Source organism: Bubalus bubalis, chromosome 17 (genome assembly GCF_019923935.1).
Source record: "Bubalus bubalis isolate 160015118507 breed Murrah chromosome 17, NDDB_SH_1, whole genome shotgun sequence".
Classification (NCBI taxonomy): Eukaryota; Metazoa; Chordata; class Mammalia; order Artiodactyla; family Bovidae; genus Bubalus; species Bubalus bubalis.
Window position 1 is genome coordinate 18,764,292 of NC_059173.1, and position 21,347 is coordinate 18,785,638.

The 21,347-nt window shown below is 45.6% G+C and overlaps 1 protein-coding gene and 1 non-coding gene across 6 annotated transcripts in view; both read right to left on the reverse strand.

Annotated features, from left to right (window-relative positions):
• CAMKK2 (calcium/calmodulin dependent protein kinase kinase 2) overlaps window positions 1-21,347 on the reverse strand; it is a 52,242-nt gene that overhangs the window by 17,378 nt on the left and 13,517 nt on the right. For all 5 annotated transcript variants that reach the window (XM_025267648.3, XM_025267645.3, XM_025267644.3 and 2 more), the window contains exons 2-9: window positions 16,464-16,981; window positions 12,428-12,475; window positions 11,700-11,753; window positions 10,937-10,988; window positions 8,613-8,746; window positions 6,764-6,800; window positions 430-451; window positions 213-301 (exon numbers count right to left, since the gene is read on the reverse strand). In XM_025267648.3, the coding sequence (XP_025123433.3) occupies window positions 213-301; window positions 430-451; window positions 6,764-6,800; window positions 8,613-8,746; window positions 10,937-10,988; window positions 11,700-11,753; window positions 12,428-12,475; window positions 16,464-16,916 (889 nt within the window). In that variant the 5' untranslated portion in view covers window positions 16,917-16,981. The remainder of the gene's footprint in view (window positions 1-212; window positions 302-429; window positions 452-6,763; window positions 6,801-8,612; window positions 8,747-10,936; window positions 10,989-11,699; window positions 11,754-12,427; window positions 12,476-16,463; window positions 16,982-21,347) is intronic.
• On the reverse strand, window positions 18,926-18,998 carry TRNAG-CCC. The gene has a single exon. It is a non-coding gene; the product is annotated as a tRNA-Gly (tRNA).

Consider the following 21,347-nt stretch of genomic DNA (forward strand, 5'->3'; position numbering starts at 1 on the left):
AAACAGTCACTAACACTATTGCTCTTAGTTTTTCTGTGTGGCCAGAAGAAGGGTTTCTGCTTGGAGGGGGTGTCGCCATAGCTCAGGCAGCTCTGTTTCCTGCCCACCTCCCTGTGCTCCAGGAGGGAAGTAAGAAACCTTCCACTTTCCATCCACTATCTGGGAACACTAACCACCCCCTGGGTGAGAGTCCTCCTGTGAGCCCCGCTTACAGTACTCGATGCCTTTGATTAGATCCTGGAAGTAGAAACGGGCCTGGTCTTCAGAGAGTGGTTTGAGGGTGGGCACTTCCATCACAGGCCTGAAAGGTCGACACACACATGAAAAGCAAACCAGAAACACCAGCCTTTGCCCCCTCCCACCACCTCATTCAGCTTTAAAGCTCAAGAAGCTTCGGGCCTCATACCTGCTGGGAATGGGGACACTCACCCTTGGTTGACCAGTTCAAACACTGTAGGAGAGAGAAGGGGGTGAATGGTTACACTGGAAAAATGGAAATCCATCTTCCTCCCCTCCTCCCCAGCTCCCAACCACCCCTAGAAACACTGAGAAGCACTGAAACTAACATGGGGGCTGGGGAGGGGAACAGTCCACTGAACCAAAACCACAGAAGGTTCTGCTTTTCTAAGTTCCCATCAGGAAGCTAGGGGTCAGAGATTTCTGGTGTCCCTGGGACCCCAGGCTGGCTATACATCTGGTCCTCAAAACAGCTGAGGACCCTCTGCCAGAGGAGACAAAGCAGGGAGACTGGAAACAGGTGGGGACAGCCTCTTTCATTGTCTTCTCATACCTAGGTGGGAGGGGGTGGGAGGGGAGTCCCAGGGATACGACTGATGCTAAACTATGTCCTGTCACTCATCCACGTCCTGAGCCAAAGACCTGCCAAAGAACAGGTCTAATGTGGATTTATGTGGACACAAAAGCAGCAGCCCTAGGGGTCTACTGAACCCTAGCAAAGTTTCAGTTCAAGAAACAGCAAGAACAAATTTCAATGACCCCTCTCACATTTTCCAAGCTGCTAGGCTATGTCAGGCTACGTAAACCAAGAATTGTCGGATAATGTTGTTCCAGCTCTTTAGCACTCTGTGTCAGCTGGCGCTCCAACCAGTGACTTCGAATCAAATCAAGACTTGGAGCTAGAGGTGGGGAGGGTGATCTCCCTGCCACCTCAAAGGCCAGCTGATTCTGTTCCTCCTCAACAGGGCCTTTCTTGACTCACTGCCTGCTAGCTTCCTCACAGCCCTGTGTATGTGGGATTCCCCACCCCACCATCAAGTATTAGATACACTACGTTTAGGGAATGCACAGGGTTTTTGTTGTTGGAGAAGGGCGGTATTTTTTGCATTTCTAAAAGTTGAGGTGAAATTTCAGAATATACAACTATTCTAAAGTGCATGATTTAGTGGTATCTAGCAGTCCACTGCCTCCAGGGCAAGCATCGCCTCTAATTCCAGCACATTTTCAGTCCCCTAAAAAGAAACCCTGTGCCCATTAGTAGTCACTCCCCACACCCCTTCCCACAGCCCCTGGCAACCACTAATCTGCTTTCTGTTTCTATAGATTTGCCTATTCTGGACATGTCATATATATTGACTCATACAATATGTGACCCCTAGTAACATGCTTTTTCACTTAGCATGTTTTCAGAATTCATCCACATTGTAGCATGTATCAGTACTTTCTCCCTTTTAATGGCTGTATAATATTCCATAGTATGGATATGCTACATTTTGTTTACTTGTTCATCAGCTGATGAACACCTGGGCTATTTCCACATTTTGGCTATTATGAATAATGCTGCTATGAACATTCATGCACAAGAATTCCTGCACAAGTGTTTATGTGTGGCTGTTTTCAATTCTTTGGGGGTACCTAGGAGCAGAATTGCCAGGTCACGTGGCATAGTTATTTTAATTTTGTTCTGCTTGAACAGATATAACTGGGACTATGAAGCAGTACTTTAGGAAATGAAAAAAAACAGGACAGTGGATTTCAAAGTCCCATGGAGAATGATTTTGGAGTTTTCTGTTTTCTAGAAGCAAACACTTGAGCTTCTTATGGAAGAAAAGTGTTTCAAAGCTGTCCAAAGGCTGAGATGGCCAAAGGGAAAGAACCAGCTCCTCAGACAAAAAGAAGGCTTAAAGGCTCAGATCAGAAAAGGAACTTAACTCCCCCAGGGCCACACCCTGTTTTCAGGTTCATCAACCAGCAATGGCCAAACCCGAGTTAGGGCAAATCTGCTGTGGCTTCAGGCTGTGGTTAGAAGCAAAGGCAATGGCAAGGCTCCCACCAAGAGGAGCGCTGGGCCCCTCAGCTCCCGCTTTCCCACCTTGTAAACTTAACTTTCAAGAGCTGCTTCATGAATTTCAATGTTTCCTCCCAAGCACCAAAACTCAGTTGGCATGAGGGAAGCTGGCCTGTTGAAACAGGTGTATTTTCAAGTCACTCACAGTTTAACCCCTCCTGGGCCTGAGTGGCAGGTGGGAAGTTTTTAACCTCGAGAAATACTGATCATGTTCTCTACCCTTTGAGAGTCAGGCCTGCAGGTGCAGAACCCTTGCCGATATCTGCTAACTGGCTTCACACGCTGCCTATTCTGTCCTAGCCACACACAGCTATGGCTGGAAATGAAAAAATAAAGTATTGGGATTGTTTCAAAATCACTGGAATCAACACACCAAAACCACATGGCTCCATCCCACTTTGCCACCTCAAGAAGTGAAAAACTCTGTCCATGAAGCTGCCTGGTCCAAACGGCTTAGGCAACTCCTCTTTGAGGCTTGAGTCATGTTCTTTACATACTCATTCAACTCCTCAGCTCAGTACCCTCCAAGGGGGACATGCTTGGCAGTCCAGTGGTTAAGAATCAGCCCTGCAATGCAGGGCATGCAGGTTCAATCCCCAGTCAAGGAACTAAGATCCCACATGCTATGAAGCAACTAAACCCACGTACCACAACTAGAGAAGCCTGCATGCCACAACTAAGACCAATCACAGCCAAATAAATAAATATTAAAAAAAAAAAAAAAGTCCTCCAAGGGCCCCCTTCTCTCTCAGAGTAAAAGGCAGTCTTACAATGACATGAAATGCCCTTTGCCATCTGGTTCCCAGGGTCCTGCACAGGTCTCACCTCCATGAAGCATCCCAGGAACCACTGTTTCCCAAGCCTCCAACCTGGAACTCCTGAGTCCCCTGACCCTGCTCAGGTTAGCTTTTGTCCATGGTGCTGTCACCTTCGAGCTTCCCTGGTGGCTCAGCTGGTAAAGAATCTGCCTGCAATGTGGGAGACCTGGGTTCAATCCCTGGGTTGGGAAGATCCCCTGGAGAAGGGAATGGCTACCCACTCCAGTGTTCTGGCCTGGAGAATCCCATGGACTGTACAGTGCATGGGGTCACAAGAGTCGGACACGACTAAATAACTAAACACACAGCACAGCTGTCACCTCTAATACTTAGGTCGCATGTATCCGTCTGCCCTCATCAGAGCACTAAAATGCCCTGAGGGTGGAGGGCCAGGGTTTGAGTTTCATTCCCTGAAGAGCCTAGATCAGGGCCTGACAAACTGTGACATTTGTTGAATGGACAACCCACCTCCTCAAAAACAGCTCAAAGCCATTCAGAGTCAGGTCCGGGGCCTCAGGTGAGTGAACAATGCTGGGGATGCCATTCTGGGCCCCAAATGACCTTTTATATTTTGTGTTTTCTTCTGTGTTCCCCCAAACTTCACTTGTTTGCCTACCATGGTTATAATCTGGCTATATCTATATACTATGTAAACTATCATTTATTTCACACTTTTAAATTGATTTAGTATGAAAACTTTTAGTCTTATCTCAGGTAATAAAATCCATGAAATCATGAGTTTAGTGTGCTGGTTATAGTTTTTCCTATACAAATGGTAAAATAAGTCTAAAAAATGTTTTAAATGGTTGTCCATATACCACCTAAAATGATCTCATATATTTTTTTCAAATCATCTTTCTTCTTAAATTGTATTTATTTTTGTCTGTGTTGGGTCTTCATTGCAGCAAGCGGAGGCTACTCCTCGTGGCGGTGCATAGGCTTCTCATTGTGGTGGCTTCTTTTGTTACAAAGCACGGGCTCTAGAGCACAAGCTCAGTAGTTGGGGCACATGGGCTTAATTGTCCTGCAGCACGTGGACATTCCCAGAGCCAGGGATCAAACCTGTGTCCCCTGCACCAACAGGCAGATTCATTACCAATGGACCATCAGGGAAGTTCCTGTCTCATACATTTAAAGTGGTGCATGTACCACATTGAGAAATTGTGACTCTGTGATGTTCATAATTTTATATGAATGTTTCACAATTTTTTTAGGTTTTCATACCTAATGGTATTTATTGTGTACTTCTAAAATGTTTCTTAAGGAAGGGTTTTAAAGTTCTAAAATTTGAGGATGACCTACACACTAGATGCTCCTAAGGAATTGGCATTAACTTTTCAGGTGCAATTGTGGTATTGTGGTATTGTGAGGGCTGCCCAGGTGGCACAAGAGGTAAAGAACCCACCTGCCAATGCAGGAGACATAAGAGACATGGGTTTGACCCCTGGGTTGGGAAGATCCCCTGGAGGAAGGCATGACTCAAGTATTCTTGCCTGGAGAATCCCATGGACAGAGGAGCCTGGCAGACTATAGTCCATGGTGGTGATGGTTTAGTCGCTAAGTCATGTCCAACTCTTGCAATGCACCATGGACATAGCCCTCAAGACTCCTCTGTCCCTAAGATTTTCCAGGCAAGAATACTAGAATGGGTTGCCATTTCCTTCTCCAGGGGATCTTCCCAGCCCAGGGATCGAACCCAGGTCCCCTGCATTGCAGGCAGATTCTTTACCGACTGAACTACCAGGGAAGCCCCTACAGCCCATAGGGTGGCAAAGGGGCAGACACAACTGAAGTGACTAGGAGATGCAGGCTAAGGTTTTTAGGAACTAATGTGTCAGGATGTCTGCTACTTTACTTTTGGATGGTTCAGAAAAAAAAAAATAGAGAAATGGATGGGTGGGTGGCTAAACTGATAAAGCAAATATGACAAAAAGTTACTAACTATTGAATCTGGGTGATAGGTAAACAGGTATTCCCTGTACTCTTCTTTCAACTTTAACATTTTTCATAATAAAACCTGGGTGAGGGAACTTCCCTCATAGTCCAGTGGCTAAGATTCTGAGCTCCCAATGCAGAGGGCCCAGATTCAACTGTATGGTCAGGGAACTAGATTCCACATGCCACAACTAAGACCCAGCACAGCCAAATTTAAAAAACAAACCAACAAAAAATACCTGCGTGGGGGCAAGAGAAATAAAATATCCTAAGCAACAACAGCATCCTTGGAATGAAACCATAGCAACTACTTTAGGGGAAACTGAGCTCTGAGCTCCAGTTCCAAACCAGACCCATTACTTTATGATTCATCACTCCCTGTGCAGCAAAGGATCGTGCTGTGCTCATCCAGCAGACATCTGGATTCCGGGCTGGGCTTGGCCCTGCCCACACCACTCATCTCCTTGATTCCCCTCCTGGCTGTCATCTGTACCCACTCGAAATACACAAGCTTGTCTGAATGCCTCCCCCAGCCACACATCACCGGGACACATGACCTGCTGATCATGCCTTCCTGGGCCTAATAGTCTGCTGTCCAGCTTTGCATTAGTCCTGTTCTTCCCTCCCTCATCAGTGCTTATACTGAGAACTGAGCGCTGTCCTGTGTCCCTATCATTTTTTAAAATAAGGTCTCTGAGGACATACCTGAGTCCTTCTAGGTCTGTGTGCAGGACCCTTCAATAGCCCCTCAAGGCTCCAAAAGCCCCACCAGGGCCACCCACCCCCACCTCAGACCCTCCATCCTCACCTTCCCTCCATACATGGTTTTCTCTCCTGCAGCCACATTTTTTAAACTCTAAGCTCTCACCAGCCCTGGGGCCTTTGACCTGCTATTTCCTCTACCTGGAATGCTCTTTCCCAGATTTAACAGGGCTGAGTCCTCGACATTCAGGTGCTAAATGCTCACCTCCTATCTGCAGCGGCCCCTCCATCTCTCTCTCACATCACCCTGTTTAATCTTCTTCAGAGCATCAGTCTGAAGTTGATCATCTGCTTTATTTAGTTATCCCTAGGTATTCACAGGGAATTGGCTCCAGGAACCCTGTAGATACCAAACTCTACAGCTGCTCAAGTCCCTTAAATGGTGTAGTAGTTGCATATAACCTACACACATCCTCCCCTATACTTTAAATGATCTCTGGATTACTTTATAATACCTAATACAATGTAAATGCTATGTAAATAGTTGCCAGTGCATGCCAAATTCAAGTTTTACTTTTGGGAACATTCTGGAATTTTTTCTTTGTAATATTTTTGATCCACAGGTGGTTGAATCTGCAGTTGCAGAACGTGCAGACACAGAAGGCCAACTATAGTTGTTGACTGGCTGTTTCCCCTGATCAGAACACCAGCTTCATCTTTCTTACTCATCAGTGCATCCTTAGTGCCTAGAACGGTACCCAGCACACAGTAGGCACTCAACAGATATCAGAAGACGGATGAACAGGACACCCAGATAAAGTCCCAGCAAGAACTCCTCTCCACCTCCTGCTTTAAACCTCGGGTACAGCCTTCTGTGTGGGGCCCCACTGGAGCAGGAAAGGGTGGGAGATTCCAGGCACAGGGGCCGGATGGAGAGTTCCCCTGGGCTTTGGGCAGGTGTAGCTGCATGAGCAAGGGTGGCAGAAGGCAAGGGCTCTCTTACCCATGTACAGATGGTCCTCATTGGGGTCATCCAAGACCTGTTGGCACAGCCGCATGGAACAGGCCGGAGATGAGAAGCAGGGGAAAGGAAGAGAGAGAGAAGACATGAGCAGGGAGGAAGCAGCATCCACATGACTGCACTTGCCAACGGGAGGGCTGTGCTTTCCACTGTTTTTCCCAGTTAAGATGAAGGGCACAGGAATGTGTGATCCAAACGGCCATCTGGAAAATACGCGCTTTCTAGCCCAATTTTCAAGGGTCCAAAGCACCCAGAAAGGAGGTTACATAAGGGAGGGGGCAGATTCCTCCCCTGGAAAATGTCTCAGCTTGAATAAGAAACCCACTTGTCTCCTAGGAGACAATGGATTGGCTGTCAGAATTGTCAAAATTCAAATTCTCTCCCCATCCCCCTGCCCCAGCAGGAAATGATGTCCTCTTGCCTGGAACTGCTGCAGTGCCTTCTTTCTCTCTTTCACAGCCTTCCTGTTTTCACCTTATCACAATTTCTATCTTCCTCTCTTCAAAGAGCAGGCACCAGGTTGCATCCACCTCGGCTGCCTCCATGGTGCCCTGTACACGACTAGGGACCTAGTAGATGCTCAGGGAATGTCTGACGGGTGAATGAACAGGCAAGCTGTCAAAAGGTCTTGTTGGGAGCCCACACACCACAAGGCATGAAGGAGGAGGGAGATCCCGCCAGGACCCGACACACACCCCAACCAAGCGCCCTTGGGTTTTCTCTAGGACGGCAACCCAAGCATCCATGGGTTGAAATTGTGAGAGCTGTTGTGACAGATGGAGATGGCCTGCACCTGCCATCTCTCCTTTTGGAAGAAACAAAGGCAGGCTCCTGGGCTAGACTGATCCTCCCACCTCTTGACACATCATACTCAACTTCCCCAGTCAGCCAAGAGTCACAGGACAAGAACCGTGAGAAAGGGACGCACCCGAGGCAGAGGCCCAGGACAGCCAGCCTGGAACCCCTAAGCCCTGCCCTTCCAGGAAAAGTCAGACCCAGGCACTTGCCTATCTATAGAGTTCTGTTATTTTTCTTTTTTAAAAAATCACATTAATGTATAGGATTATTGTTGATTTTAAATGAATTAAAAAATAATTTTTAGCTTCTCAATTTTAAATCCTAATGTGATAAATATAACCCCCATAAGCAAAAGGTTTTTACAATCTTCAATTATTTTTAAGAGCATGGGGTGGGAGGGTGGTTCAAGAGTGCGGGGACTTTATGTATATTCATGGTTGATTCACATTGTTGTATGGCAGAAGCCAATACAACATTGTAAAGCAATTCAGTTCAGTCGCTCAGTCATGTTCAACTCTTTGTGACCTCATGGACTAAAGCAACTATCTTCCAACTAAAAATACATTTTAAAAAAAATGCTTCAAAAAAAGAGCATAAGAGGGTCTGGAGACCAAAAGCATGAGAAATGCTGATATCGAACAGTTTTATAAGTAAAGTTTTATCAAAACATAGCCAGGCGCATTTGTTTACAGGCAAATGGCTGCTTTCATGCTACAACTATACACATTTGTGTAGTAGAAAAAGAACCAGCTCCAAAAAGACAAACAGGTAAAGGGCAAGCCTCAGTACTCCTCTGAGCCTCAATTCCTTCATCTGTAAAATGGGAGTAATAAACAGTCTAAGCACGGGGCAAGGATTACATGCAATGACAGGGTGAAGGAGCCTGGAGAAGTAACCACCACTCAGCCCTGTAACAGTGCTGGATGTGACGTGGCTCTCCCCGGGAACCAGTGGTGTCGCATTTTGGTAATCACAGAGCCAAGGCTGGACCATCCCCATTCCTCCTCCCGCCTCCGTGTCCCCCTCATCTCACCTCCACCAGCTTCACTACGTTGGGGTGGTCCAGCTTCTTGAGGATGGCAATTTCCTGGTACACCTGCTCAATTGGGCCCCTGGGCTGGATGCAGCCCCCAGGGGCTGGTCGGGTACCTCGGGGAGGGGGGCGACCTGGAGGAAACATGAACCATCCCAGAGTCAGGACAAAGAGACTCTCCTCTGCAGAGGGGGACTGTAAGCAGGACAATTTATGGGGGGTGGTGTCTCAGAAAGATGGAGTGGCTGATGCCACCAGGGGCTTTAATCAGCCTTCTTTTCATCTGTCTTCTCTGATGCTGGAAACTAATGAGGCTGGAGACCCAGTCCCCTTGCCCAGCCTTCTGTTAATTCTCTTCTTCCTGTCCCATGCTCTGGGTCACAGTGAGCATCAAAAGTTCACTGAGGTACAAGGAAAAGAAGTCTGGGGTCTAGTGGATCAATCTCAACATTCCCTCTCTGGGGCTCAGTATTCCCACTCCATAAGAGGGACAAAAATATTATTCCTTGCCTCCACAACTCATGTGGAAATATAGGTGATAAAAAAAAGTCAGGGATAGGAAAAGAAGTAAGAACTGATGAGAGGAAAAAAACAAACTTGCTTGGCCCAGTAGTGACTGACAGTCAGAAGGTCACAATGATGGAAAGGTCCACAGTGAAAACACACTGCATATTACATGTAAGTGAAAAGTGAAAGTGAAAGTTGCTCAGTTGTCCAACTCATTGTGACCCCATGGACTATACAGTCCATGGAATTCTCCAGGCCAAAATACTAGAGTGGGTAACCCTTCTCTTCTTCAGGGGATCTTCCCAACCCAGGGATCGAACCCAGGTCTCCCACATTGCAGGTGGATCCTTTACCAGCTGAGCTACCAGGGAAGCCCTATTACATGTAAGTAAGGATCTAAATGTGACTAACAGAACCGAATGTAGATGTGTCAGCCTTGGAAAGTAAAAGCTGAGGTGCAGGTATCAGAAGTGAGATGTGGACTGAGGAAAGGCAAGTTCAAAGGAAAGAAACCTGCTGCACCTGCTGGAACAAGAAGGAAAGTGACAATGGTAGCGACAAGGGAGCTGAACATCCTGGTGTCACCTCATTGCCCAGCTGCGGAAGGGAGGAGAAAGGACTGGTTTAAGCTGTCCTAGAGGAAGTCAGAAGTAAATGTCAGAAATTAATGAATCAAGAAATAATGACATAAGGATATTATCTGGCTCAGAGTTCAGGTAAGCAGGATCAGGGTGCTGGTAGTGACAGGGTGGGGTTGGGGGATTTACAATTATCTATTTTCTCTTTTTGGCTCAAGCGGACATTTTGCTCAGCTCCACTGGCAGGGAGCTTATGCTGGAGCCGCCTCTGATATGCTCACCTACACCCGATCACATGCGGTAATTACCAGCTCCTGAAAGAGCTAAAAGTGGTGGGTAGGGTGCCTATAGAGAGACGGAGGAGTACAGCAAGAAATGTGTAACCTCCATTATACATCCTTCTGTTCTTTTGCATGTTGTAGATATAACTGAAATACCTTATGGTAATTAAATTTTGTAAATTGAGCATTTTAAAATGTGTAATGCAATGCTTTTTAGTACATTCACAAGGTTCTGCAACCATCACCACTAAGTCCTAAACATTTTCAACGGCCCCCCTCAAAAAAAAAAAACACACAACCCTTATCTATCATCAGTCATACCCAACTCCCTCTTAACCCCAGGTTCTAGGAATCACTAATTTGCTTTCTGTCTCTGGATTTACCTATTCTGGACATTTCATGTAAGTGGAATCATACAATATATGGCCTTTTGTGTCTGGCTTCTTTCATTCAGTATGTTTTCAAAGTTATCTGTGTTGAGGTATATATCAGAATTTCATCCCTTTTTATGGCTGAGTAATACTCCATTGGCTAGACAGACCACCTTTTGTTTACTCATTCATCTGCTGACAGACATTTAGGATTGCTTCTACATTTTGGCTATTTTGAATCATGCTGCTACGAGCCTTCATGTATGAGCTTGTGTGACTGTGTTTTCAGTTCTCTTGGGTACATATGCCCAAGAGTAGAATTGTTGGGTCATATGGTAATAGTACGTTTAACTTTCTGAGGAACCACCAGACTGTTTTCCTCTAACAGATTTTTTTTTCACTTGATACCTATATTCCTTTCATAAATATTTTTACAAGAAAATGAATTTTTAAAAACCTCAGCCGGAGGCCCAGCACTATCTTTGGGGAACCCACCCAGGGCACACTCTGCAGGGGACACCATTCAGTGAGTCTTCCCTGTCTTGCCCCAGCCTCTGCAACTAAAAACAAAGGCCCGGCAAACTCACGTGGAAAGCCCGCCTGTCGGATCAGTTTCTTTTTGGACAGCACCTTCATTGCCTGTGGGAGAAAAGACCCCGCATCTTGATTAAAATGGAGAGGACGATGGAGGGAGAGTTCCTTCCACTCCTGAGCCTGCCCAAGCTCTCGGCACACCAGCAGCCTTGGGACCACGTAGTGAGCACCTTGCCATTGGAATGGGTCAACCCCACAGGTTATGTGGAGGCTGGACGTTCGGGGTCCCTCCAGCCTAGAAGGTACTTCTAAGGTTCCAGATCGGCTCTCCCATCTGGGAGACCACAAGCCCTGGGACTGGCTACCACTAAATCAAGACATGAGTGAGCTGGCGTGATGGGCAAGGGATATTTCACATGTGGAGAAACTGATGTTCGGCATTTAGATCATTTGCCCAGGGACACACAACTGGCACATGGGAGAGTCAGGATATGAACCCATACTGGACCGATTCCAAAGCCCCAGAAACAAGGGCATTTTATCTCATGACTAATTAGTTCTTGGTGCTATGGAGGATGTAGAAAGGGCAGCCCAGAGAAAGGATATGAGATATTTGCTGGATTTATTCACTCAATCTTCCTGGGCCAATTGCTTCACCTTCCCACTTCCCCACTTCCTTCCTAATGCATAAAATAAACATGACCTAAAAATAAAATGAGACAACAGCTAAGAAAACCTTCCAGGAAACCAAGTTCTGGATAGAAGGCCTTTTCTCTGGACAAGGAGGAGGGCAGGGAGGAGGATGTGGGTACTCACGTAGTAGGTATTGTCATTTTCATTGTAGGCCAACTTGACCACGCCATATGAGCCCTGGAGAAAGGGAGATGCCCGTGACACAGTATCCAGACATTATGATCCACAAAATAAGGACCCTAATACAGAGGTGACAAAGTGGTAGCCTGTTGGCAAAATCTGCCCTGTATTGTGTTGGATCTCCGGTTTTTAGAATGTTTGAATGAATGGCCAACATTTAAAACAGTTCAGATATAAAAATCCAGATTCTGATGTGGATATGGAGTCATAATCATTTCCATGTGTTAACAGTTTGCCACGGTCCTCACCACTCCCTATTGTATTACACCTAGCATGTTTTTTTCACATATATTACTCACTTGCTCTCTATTGACATTTGAGTTTTTGAATTTTGATACTGTCCACTGATACTGTCCACTTGATACTTTTGATACTGATGTAAAAGCAAAAACAGATATGAGAATACCTTAAGAAGGAAAAAAAAACCAACACCAGTGTTGGTGATACAGAATTACTCTGGAAACTTTGTGAGCTTTTGTAGAAACACAGTCTGATGCAAAAACAAAACAAAATAAAGCAAAACAGACGGGCCATTAATAACAAAACCCTCCCCCTCCCAGCCTGTTCTCCAAGGATTCCTCGCTCACTCCCAGCTCTAGCCGGGTAGAGCCACAGTATCCAAGACATCCTTGGTAGGTACAGAAAACCAGCCTGTCTCCTGGGATAGTTACCTTTCCAATCTCATCCTTCAGTGTGTACTGATTCAGCTGTACACAATCCTGGAAAGTAAGTAGAAACGCACAGAATATGAATTGTCAATTTGTAGCAAGATATATTTTTCACAAACAAACGCCTGAACCAGAATCCAAGTCAAGAAAGGGAACATTCCTAGCTCCCCAGAGGCACCTCCCATATGCTGGCCCCTGTCCGGGGCGACCATTATCCTGACTTCTAGTACCACAGTTGTTTTTCTTTTGGCCATGCCACGAAGCGCGTGGGAGCTTAGTTGCCCAACCAGGGATTGAACTTGTGCCCGATGGAAGTATGGAGTCTTAACCACTGGACCTCCAGAGAAGTCTCTACCAGCACAGTTTTTTTTACATTGTGAGAGTGTAATCATATAGTACGTACTCTTCTAATACCCATTTTAAAGGTTCTTCCCATTTTTCAAAAGTTCATTTTATTTACTTATTTTTTAAAAGTTAAGGTAAAATTAAACAATAATCCATGACTGTGCTATTCTGTAAAAAAAAAAATGCAAAATGATACAAGAAGAGAAAATCTGAATGGCCTTAGGGAGGAGAAAGGTTTCTTAACAGTTTCTGAAAGGGTCTCTTTTGTATAAGAAGTGCAAAATATAAAAGGAAACAAATGATAAATTGGATTTCAATCAAAATTAAGACCTTTGCTCTTTGAAACACTACTAAGAAAACAAAAGGCAAGCCATAGACTGAGAGAAACGAATTGCAATACATAGTCAAAGGACTGGTAATCAGAATATATAAAGAACTCCTATAACTCATCAGTTAAAAAAAAAAAATTGGCTAAAGATCTGATATTTCTCTAATGAAGATACACAAATGATCAATAAGCACATGAAAAGATGCTCAGCATCATTACTCATTGGGGAAATGCAAATTAAAACCACATTCACCAAATTGGCTAAAGTGAAACAGACTAACCAAATCAAGTATTGTCAGAATGTAGGGCAAATGAAACTTTCAGAGGCTACTGGTGGGAATTTAAAAGGTACAGCCTCTTTGGAAAATAGTTTGGCAAAACTTCTCAACAGGCATTTCCCATATAACCCAGTCACTCTACATCCAGGTGCTTACTCTAAAGAAAGAAAAGGAAAACCCGTGTCTATGTAGAGACGGGTATACAAATGTTCACAACAGCTTTATTTGTAGTAGTCAAAAGCTGGAAACCATCCAAATGCCCACCAACAGGTAAATGGATAAGCCATGGTATATCCATACAGTCCAATACTATTTAGCAATAAAAAGGAATGAACTACTGATATGTGCAAAAACATGGATAAATCACAAAAATCACTATACCATGAAAGAAGCTAAGCAAAAAAAAAAAAAAAAAAAAGAGTACGTACTAAATGATTCCACATATATAAAATTCCAGAATTTGAAAGCTAATCTATAATGATCAAAAGCAAGTCAGCGAGTACCTGGGAAAGGGGAAGTGGGGGAGGGATGCATTGCTGGGTGTGCTGGAAAGGTCTGGGATCTTGATAGGGTTGATGGTTTTATAGATGTATACATACATCAGAACTGACCATACTGCACATCTGAAATATGTGCAGTTTATCTCACTTCAATTATACCTCAATAGAGTTAGGGGGAAATGTTAAGTGATATAGGAAACTGGGAAGAGAAGCATGATAGAAAGCAAACCATCAAGTGTTTCAGAGAAGCCCAACTTTCCCTTGAACCCCCTCCCAAGCCCCAGTTCTATCCCTCTCCCCGAACCTTGATATCAGTTTGATGTATAAACTTCCAGGTCTTTTTCTGTGTACATGCACACATACATGCACCTGCAGAAAATACAGCGCACTGTTTTGGGATGGGGTTGGGGAGGCCTAAACAGTGTCACACTAAATCAGTTCTCAACTCCCTTTGACTGGAGGTGGTTCCGTCAGATCAGTATCTTTGACCTGGCCAGGTCAGGCCCACAGAGCTCTCCCCTCACTGCTGGGCTTTTTAGTTTGTTTCATGTTTCTCTCCAGTACTGTTTCATTCCACCGAGTCCTGAAGGGATGTGACAGGCAGAGGTGGGGCCCTGCAGAACTGTCTTGGGGGTCTCACTGCCTTCGAATCCAACCCCCACATACTGCTGAATTCATCTTCAAGAATCCACTCTGACCACATCAGCCCAGCTCTCTGCTGTTTCCAGGGTCAAGTCCTGACTTCATGGTCTGGCCTTCAGACCCTCAAAAGCTCTGACCTTGGCAGAGGTGACTAGTTGCCCACCAAATACCAGTCTCTCCTTTCTTCCTTATAACTGGAACACTGGGTGGCAACAGTCCAGGCTGGAAAACTGCATTTTCCAGCTTCTCTTACACATAAGGTGGCCATGTCACTATGTTCTGGCTAATGTGAGACAGGTAGAAATTGCTGGGTAGAGTTTCCAGGAAAGAGGACTGACTCAGATGGCACACAGCTTTTGCTTTCCTTCCCTGTTCATTCTTCTTGCCTGGAATGGAGCTGTGAAGGCTTGAGCCACAACAGCCATCTTGACATCATGAGGTTTTAAGGACCAAAGCAACAACAGAACCATCTCACCAATACCCAATGCCTAACCCTATGCATTTATTTTACATGATAAATAAGCCTTATTGTGTTAAAGCCACTGTTGTTGGGAGATTTGTTTCTCTAAGCTGATATAAACGGAAATTCTCCCTCCAGCCTTGTTGCCACAGTGTTCCCCTTTGGGGCCCCACACTCTTGCTAACTGAATCCCTAACCTATCCTGAATTCTATGGAAAAGAAATATGTTGGTGTACATAGCTGGTACTTAGCTGGAGTATGGTAATCATACTTTTAAAACGAAAATATTAGAGGAATGAGACTACCTCTGTCACCTAGGTGGCCTGTGGCTAGTTAATAAACTAGGAAATGAAACAAACAATAACAATTTAAAAATGGCTTTCTCCCTTGGGGGTCTTTGCTCATGCTGTGCTCACTCCCCTGCAGTGAACTCTGAGTGTGTACCCATCTCCAACTGAGAAAATTATACCTAGCCCTCAGATGGTAGTTAAATATCAGCTCCTTTAGAATGTCATTCTGGATTTCCAGCCTTCTCCCAGTTAAATTTATTTCTTCCTTCAACAAATATTTTTGAGCCACCATGCACCAGGCACTATGCCAGGTGCTAGGGACCCTGTGGTGAACAGGACTGTTCCTAACATCCTAGCTGGGGGCGGCAGGGGGACAGCAATAAACAACTTAACAGACACAGATAATCAGATGGTGACAAGTGCTATGAAGGACAGTCAACAGGCCAGAGAGGGGCTGAAGGCTGCTTAGAAGGGGTGTCTGAGAGGCCTTTCCAAGGAGGTGACATCTGAGTTGAGATTTGGAAGCCAGATGGAGATGGCCTTGAAGAGATTTGCAGGAGGGAGGGGTTTCAAACAGAGGGCACAAGAAGGTAAAGGCCTAAGGGAGCGAATGAGCTTGGACATCTGAGGAAGACAAAGAAGTGGGTAAGGTTGGAGCCCTGAGTTGGCAGTACAAAGGTAGGAGGTGGGGTAGGGGTGGATCAGGCCCTGTGAACCAGCTGGGGGTCTGAGTTTCAACCTACCTCCCAGAAGTTTACAGTAAAAACCATGGGAGAAGTGCACTTACAGTGCCGAGGCCTCTCACTGACCCGTCAGCCCCATGTCAGAGTCCCTGGCACAACTTCTAACTGCCATCGTGAGGGTCTCTTTGCTAGAGGCTCTCTCTGACCGGGAGAGGCTCTGGGTCCAGGGACTGCCAGCAGCTGGTGTAAAAGGCCCAGCTCCCTCGCCCTCAGGTGGAATAAGTCTGGGGCTCATGTCCTACATTGTCCCACAGGGCTGCCCAGAGTGGGGGGGCCCCAGTTGTCCACAGTGATAACTGGCTCCATCATGTATGTTTTATTGACATCTCTCTGGATTTCCTAGGGTAGCCTTTCCAGTCAACTGGTTGCACCGGGATCCTTCCGGGGGACCCCAGCCCAAGGTAGAGACATTCTGGGTGCAGGGTAGGGCACCAGGGGCCGCCGCTCACGCACCTGCATCCCAGTGATGGAGACGTGGTGCGACTCCACCGTGGGCCGCCGGGGCAGCCGTGGCGAGGACTGCGGGGAGCCCACTGGAGAGTGGGGCAGCGCCGGGTAGACGCAGCGCCCGTTGGCATCCAGCAGGGACCGCTCCTGCAGAGAGAGCTTGCGACCGGAGAGGTGGGGCCGGGCCTGAGACCCCGAGGCATCAAGGGTGTTATCTCCGCCATGGGCCTCCAGGGGCCGGTCCCGGGTCAGGCCGTGGTCCACAGCGCAGGCCGGCTCGCACTCAGTGACCACGATGAAGGACTCCATGCCCAGGCGAATGCTCAGGGAGGAGAGGCCCCTCAGAGCCTCACAGGGCTTCTGGCCTTCGCTGCTGCTGCTGCTGCCGCCCCTGCCCCCCAGCTCATCCTGGGGGGCGGCCCGGTCGCTGCTGGGCTGGCTAGAGACGCATGATGACATGGTGCATGTGCGGACCTCATGCAAGACAGACGCGCCCGGGCACTCCCATCCGGCAGCAGAGCCACCTGCAGGGAGAGGAAGGGTCAGCTGCCCCCACCCTGGGCGGCAGGGCTATAGCCAAGAGGGGTCTCTCCTGCTGGCCCAGGCCCATACTTCATTCCTGCTTTGAGTTGACGTCCTTAAAAAAAAAAAAAAGCTTAAAAAACTGTGTGATCATACATCTTTTGAGTCTATATACAAGAGCTTAGGGCACTCTTCCTCATTGTATCCTTTTTTTTTTTTAATGTATAGCTGATTTACACAGCAGTTACATTAGTTACTGCTGTACAGCAAAAGTGATTCAGTTATGTATTGTATACATTCTTTTTTATATTCTTTTCCATTATGACCTATCATGTATGCTAAGTCGCTTTGGTTGTGTCTGACTCTTGGAGACCCCCATGGACTACAGCCCGCCAGGTTCCTCTGTCCAGAGAATTTTCCAAGCAAGAATACTGAAGTGGGTTGCCATAATCTCCTCCAGGGTATCTTCTTGGCCCAGGGGTCAAACCTGTGTCTCCTGCATTGACATGCGGGCTCTTTAGCACCTGGGAAGCCCTATGACGTATCACAGAACACTGAATCTAGTTCCCTGGACTATACAGTAGCCCCTGGTAGTTTCACATTTCCTTATTTTAAAAGCTCCTCCTCACACAAAACAAGAATCCCAAATTCAATCCTGTAGAAACCAAGTATGAGAAAACCTCCAAAATTGAGCACCCACATCCCTACAGAGGTGGCACCTACTTCTAGCTCAAGCCAATTGTTGTTAAGCAAGGACTGGAGCCTAGAATTGTCTGGTTACCTCCTCACCTCTCTCTCTCTTTTTTTTTTTCCCAAGAGAAGATCTAAAGCCAGGATGTTAAATGAGATCTCTTTTTTTTGTTTAAGTCAGCAGTTATTTTAAATATTTTAAAATGCTGGGCAGGTGAAATGAAACACTTTTGCATGGTGACCTCTAGGCTGCATCATTTCATAACAGCAACAATTCAGACAGCACTTTACAGTTTATAACATATCTTCCACACATCAGGATAATCTCACAGGCACTCTACGTTGTTGGTTTGCCATTATAACCTCATTTTGTAAATGGGGAGACTGTGGCTCAAGAGAGGGAGAGGGATTTGTCCAGGTCTCCTAATGTGAAGACCATGCACACGGGCGTCCAGTCGCCTGGCCTGATCTCAGGCCAACAATTCTCAACTGAGGAGTAAGGGGTCAGGGGTCATACCAGAAGAAGAACAGGCACTCAGAGTATGTAAGCCTGGGTGATTTGTGTTGTGTGAAGAGTCAGGCTCCACATACCTATGATCTAATGTTCCCCTAGTTCAGCCCCCAACTAGTACCTGCAAGATGAAAGGCAAACATGAGACTAAAAAAAAAGAAGTTAACATCAAATAACTTGGTGGTTCCTCAAAAGATTAAACAGAGAATTACCATATGACCAAACAATTCTGTTCCTAGGTATATACCCAAATAGCTTTACTCACAACAGCCAAAAGGGAGAAAACCAACCCACACATCCACTGACAGATGATGGGTAAGCAAAATGTGGTCTGTCTACACAATGGAATATGACTAAAAAGGAACCGACACAGGCTACAACCCCCATGAACCTCAAAAACATGATGCTAAGGGAAAGGTGCCTGACACAAAAGATCACATGTGCATGATCCTATTTATATGAAGTTTTCAGAACAGGCAAATCCATACAGACAGGGAGCAGATTAGTGGTTGCCTAGGAGTGGAGAGGTGTTGGGGGAAATAGGGAGTGACTGCCAGTGGGTATGGGGTCTCCTTTGGGGGTGATGAAAATATTTTGGACCTAGAAAGAGGTGATAGTTGCCCAACACTGTGAATGGACTAAATGCCATTGAATTGTAGATTTTTTAAAAACTATTTTTATTGTAATATTTATTTAATTATTTATGTGGCTGCAGCAGGTCTTTGTTGCAGCATGCGGGATCTAGTTCCCTGACCAGGGATCGAACCCGGGCCCCCTGCATTGGGAGAGCAGAGTCTTAGCCACTAGACCACCAGGGAAATCCCTGAATTATACATTTTTTAAAAGTTAATTTTATGTTACATGAATTTAGGAAAAGAAAAAAAAAGATTGACACTCCCTCAGACTGTCAATTCCTTCTGACTCTGGGACAGAATATTAACCTTTGGTTCGTATGTTTGACAAATTCTGCTGGACAAATGTCACAGGTACCACTGGAATTCAGGAAGTACACCCACAGATGGCAGCACCACACTGATCACCCACGTCACGAAGGTGCCAGGAAAACAGTGAGGACCGAGGAGAGAGATTTTCTGAATGAATATAATGATATCTCTCTTTAGGACACTGGGTGAGAGTGGTGGGGGGTCGTGGAGAAGAAAGCACAGATGGGAGCAGAAAGCCAGTGCTTCCTGGAGGGCCTGGTTGAGGGCCAGAGAAGTGCAACCTGCCTTCTTGGGTCAGTCCTATGAGAAGTATTTATGGAATAATTACCATGTATGCAATCTGGACCATGACTGGGCAGATGGGGGTCCCTTGTGGAGCAGGGAAAGACGACTGGGAAAGGCATTAAGGAAATAAAAACAGCATCCTAGCCCAGACATGGCATGATTTATGAACCCACAGAGTTCCATGTAAAGGAATGACAAAGTACCCAATCATGTGACAAGATGCTCAGCCTCAGTTACAATAAGAGAAGTGCAAATTCAAACTACAAGAAGAGCTTCCCTGGTGATCCAGTGGTTGAGTCTGCCTTGCAATGCAGGGGACACTGGTTTGATCCCTGGTCCAGGAAGATTCCACATGCTGTGGGGCAACTAAGTCCACGCATCTCAACTACTGAGCCTACGCTCCGGAGCCCACGAGCCACAACTACTGAAGCCTGTGTGCCCTAGAGGTCGTGTGCTGCAACAGGAGAAGCCGCCAAAATGAGAAGCCTCAGCAACGCAACCAGAGAGTAGCCCCTGCTCACCACAACTAGAGAAGCTCACACGCAGCAACGCAGACCCAGCACAGCCCCAAATAAATAAACTACAAGGAAATGGTTTGGGGTTCATCAAAAAGTTAAATGTAGGATTATCATTTGACTCAGCAATTCCATATATATATATATATATACACACACACACACACACACACACACCACAAAAAACTGAAAGCAAGAATTCAAACAGAAACTTGTACACCCATGTTCACAGCAGCATTATTCACAATAGCCAAAAGCTAGAAACATCTCAAGGGTCTATCAGTGGAAGAATGGATAAACAGTATGTGGTTTGTTTAGACAATAAAATATCAGTCAGCTATAAAAAGGAATAACATTCTGACACGTGCTATAATATGGATGAGCCTTGGAAACATGCTAAGTGAAACAAACCAAACATTTAAAAAGCCAAATACTGTATGACTTCACTTAGATAACAGGCAAATTCAGAGAGACAGGAAGTTTAAAACAGAGGTTACCAGAGGCTAGGGGAGAGAGAAACAGGGAGTCATTGCTTAAGAGGCACAGAGTTTCTGTTTGGGGTGAAGAAAAAGTTCAGGAAATGGATTAGCAGTGATGGCTGCACAACATTCTGAATGTAAACAGGGCCACTGAATTGCACACCTGAAAGCGGTTAAAATGGTAAGTTTTATGTTATATATATTTTACCAAAATTAAGAAAATAACAATGAAGCTACAAAAAAATACCTTTTTTCCAACTATCAGATTGGCAAAGACAAAAAATATAGTAACATCACTATTTTCATGGGGAGGATGATCACTCCTAGAGGCAATCAACCCTGAATATTCATTGGAAGGACATAAAACTGAAGCTCCAATACTTTGGCCATCTGATGTGAAGAATCGACTCTTTGGAAAAAACCCTGATGCTGGAAAAGACTGAAGGCAAAAGGAGAAAGCAGCAGCAGAGGATGAGATGGCTGGATGGCATCATTGACTCAACGGACATGAGTTTGAGCAAGCTCCGGGAGATGGTAAAGGATGGGGAAACCTGGCGTGCTGCAATCCATGGGGTCACAAAGAGTCAGACATGACTGAGAGACTGAAAACAACAAATGAATTAGTAGCATCCTTATGAAGGAAAATTCACCACTATCTAATAAGATTCCAAATGCACATACCTTTGACTCAGCAATTCTGTACCTGAGTATTCAGCCTATAGGCAATCTCACACATAAAAAATGATATACGTACAAGATTATGTTGGTAGTGTGGTTTGAAATGACTGTCCATGGTGGACTGAGTAAATAAAATGAGGTAATGTAGCCCAGGAAAAAATCATGCATTTATTTTAAAAGAGATGACTCTGTACATCCTAACATGAGTTAGCTCCAAAACATGCTGTTCCATGGGAAAAAACCAAGGCACCAGCATGCTGTTGTTG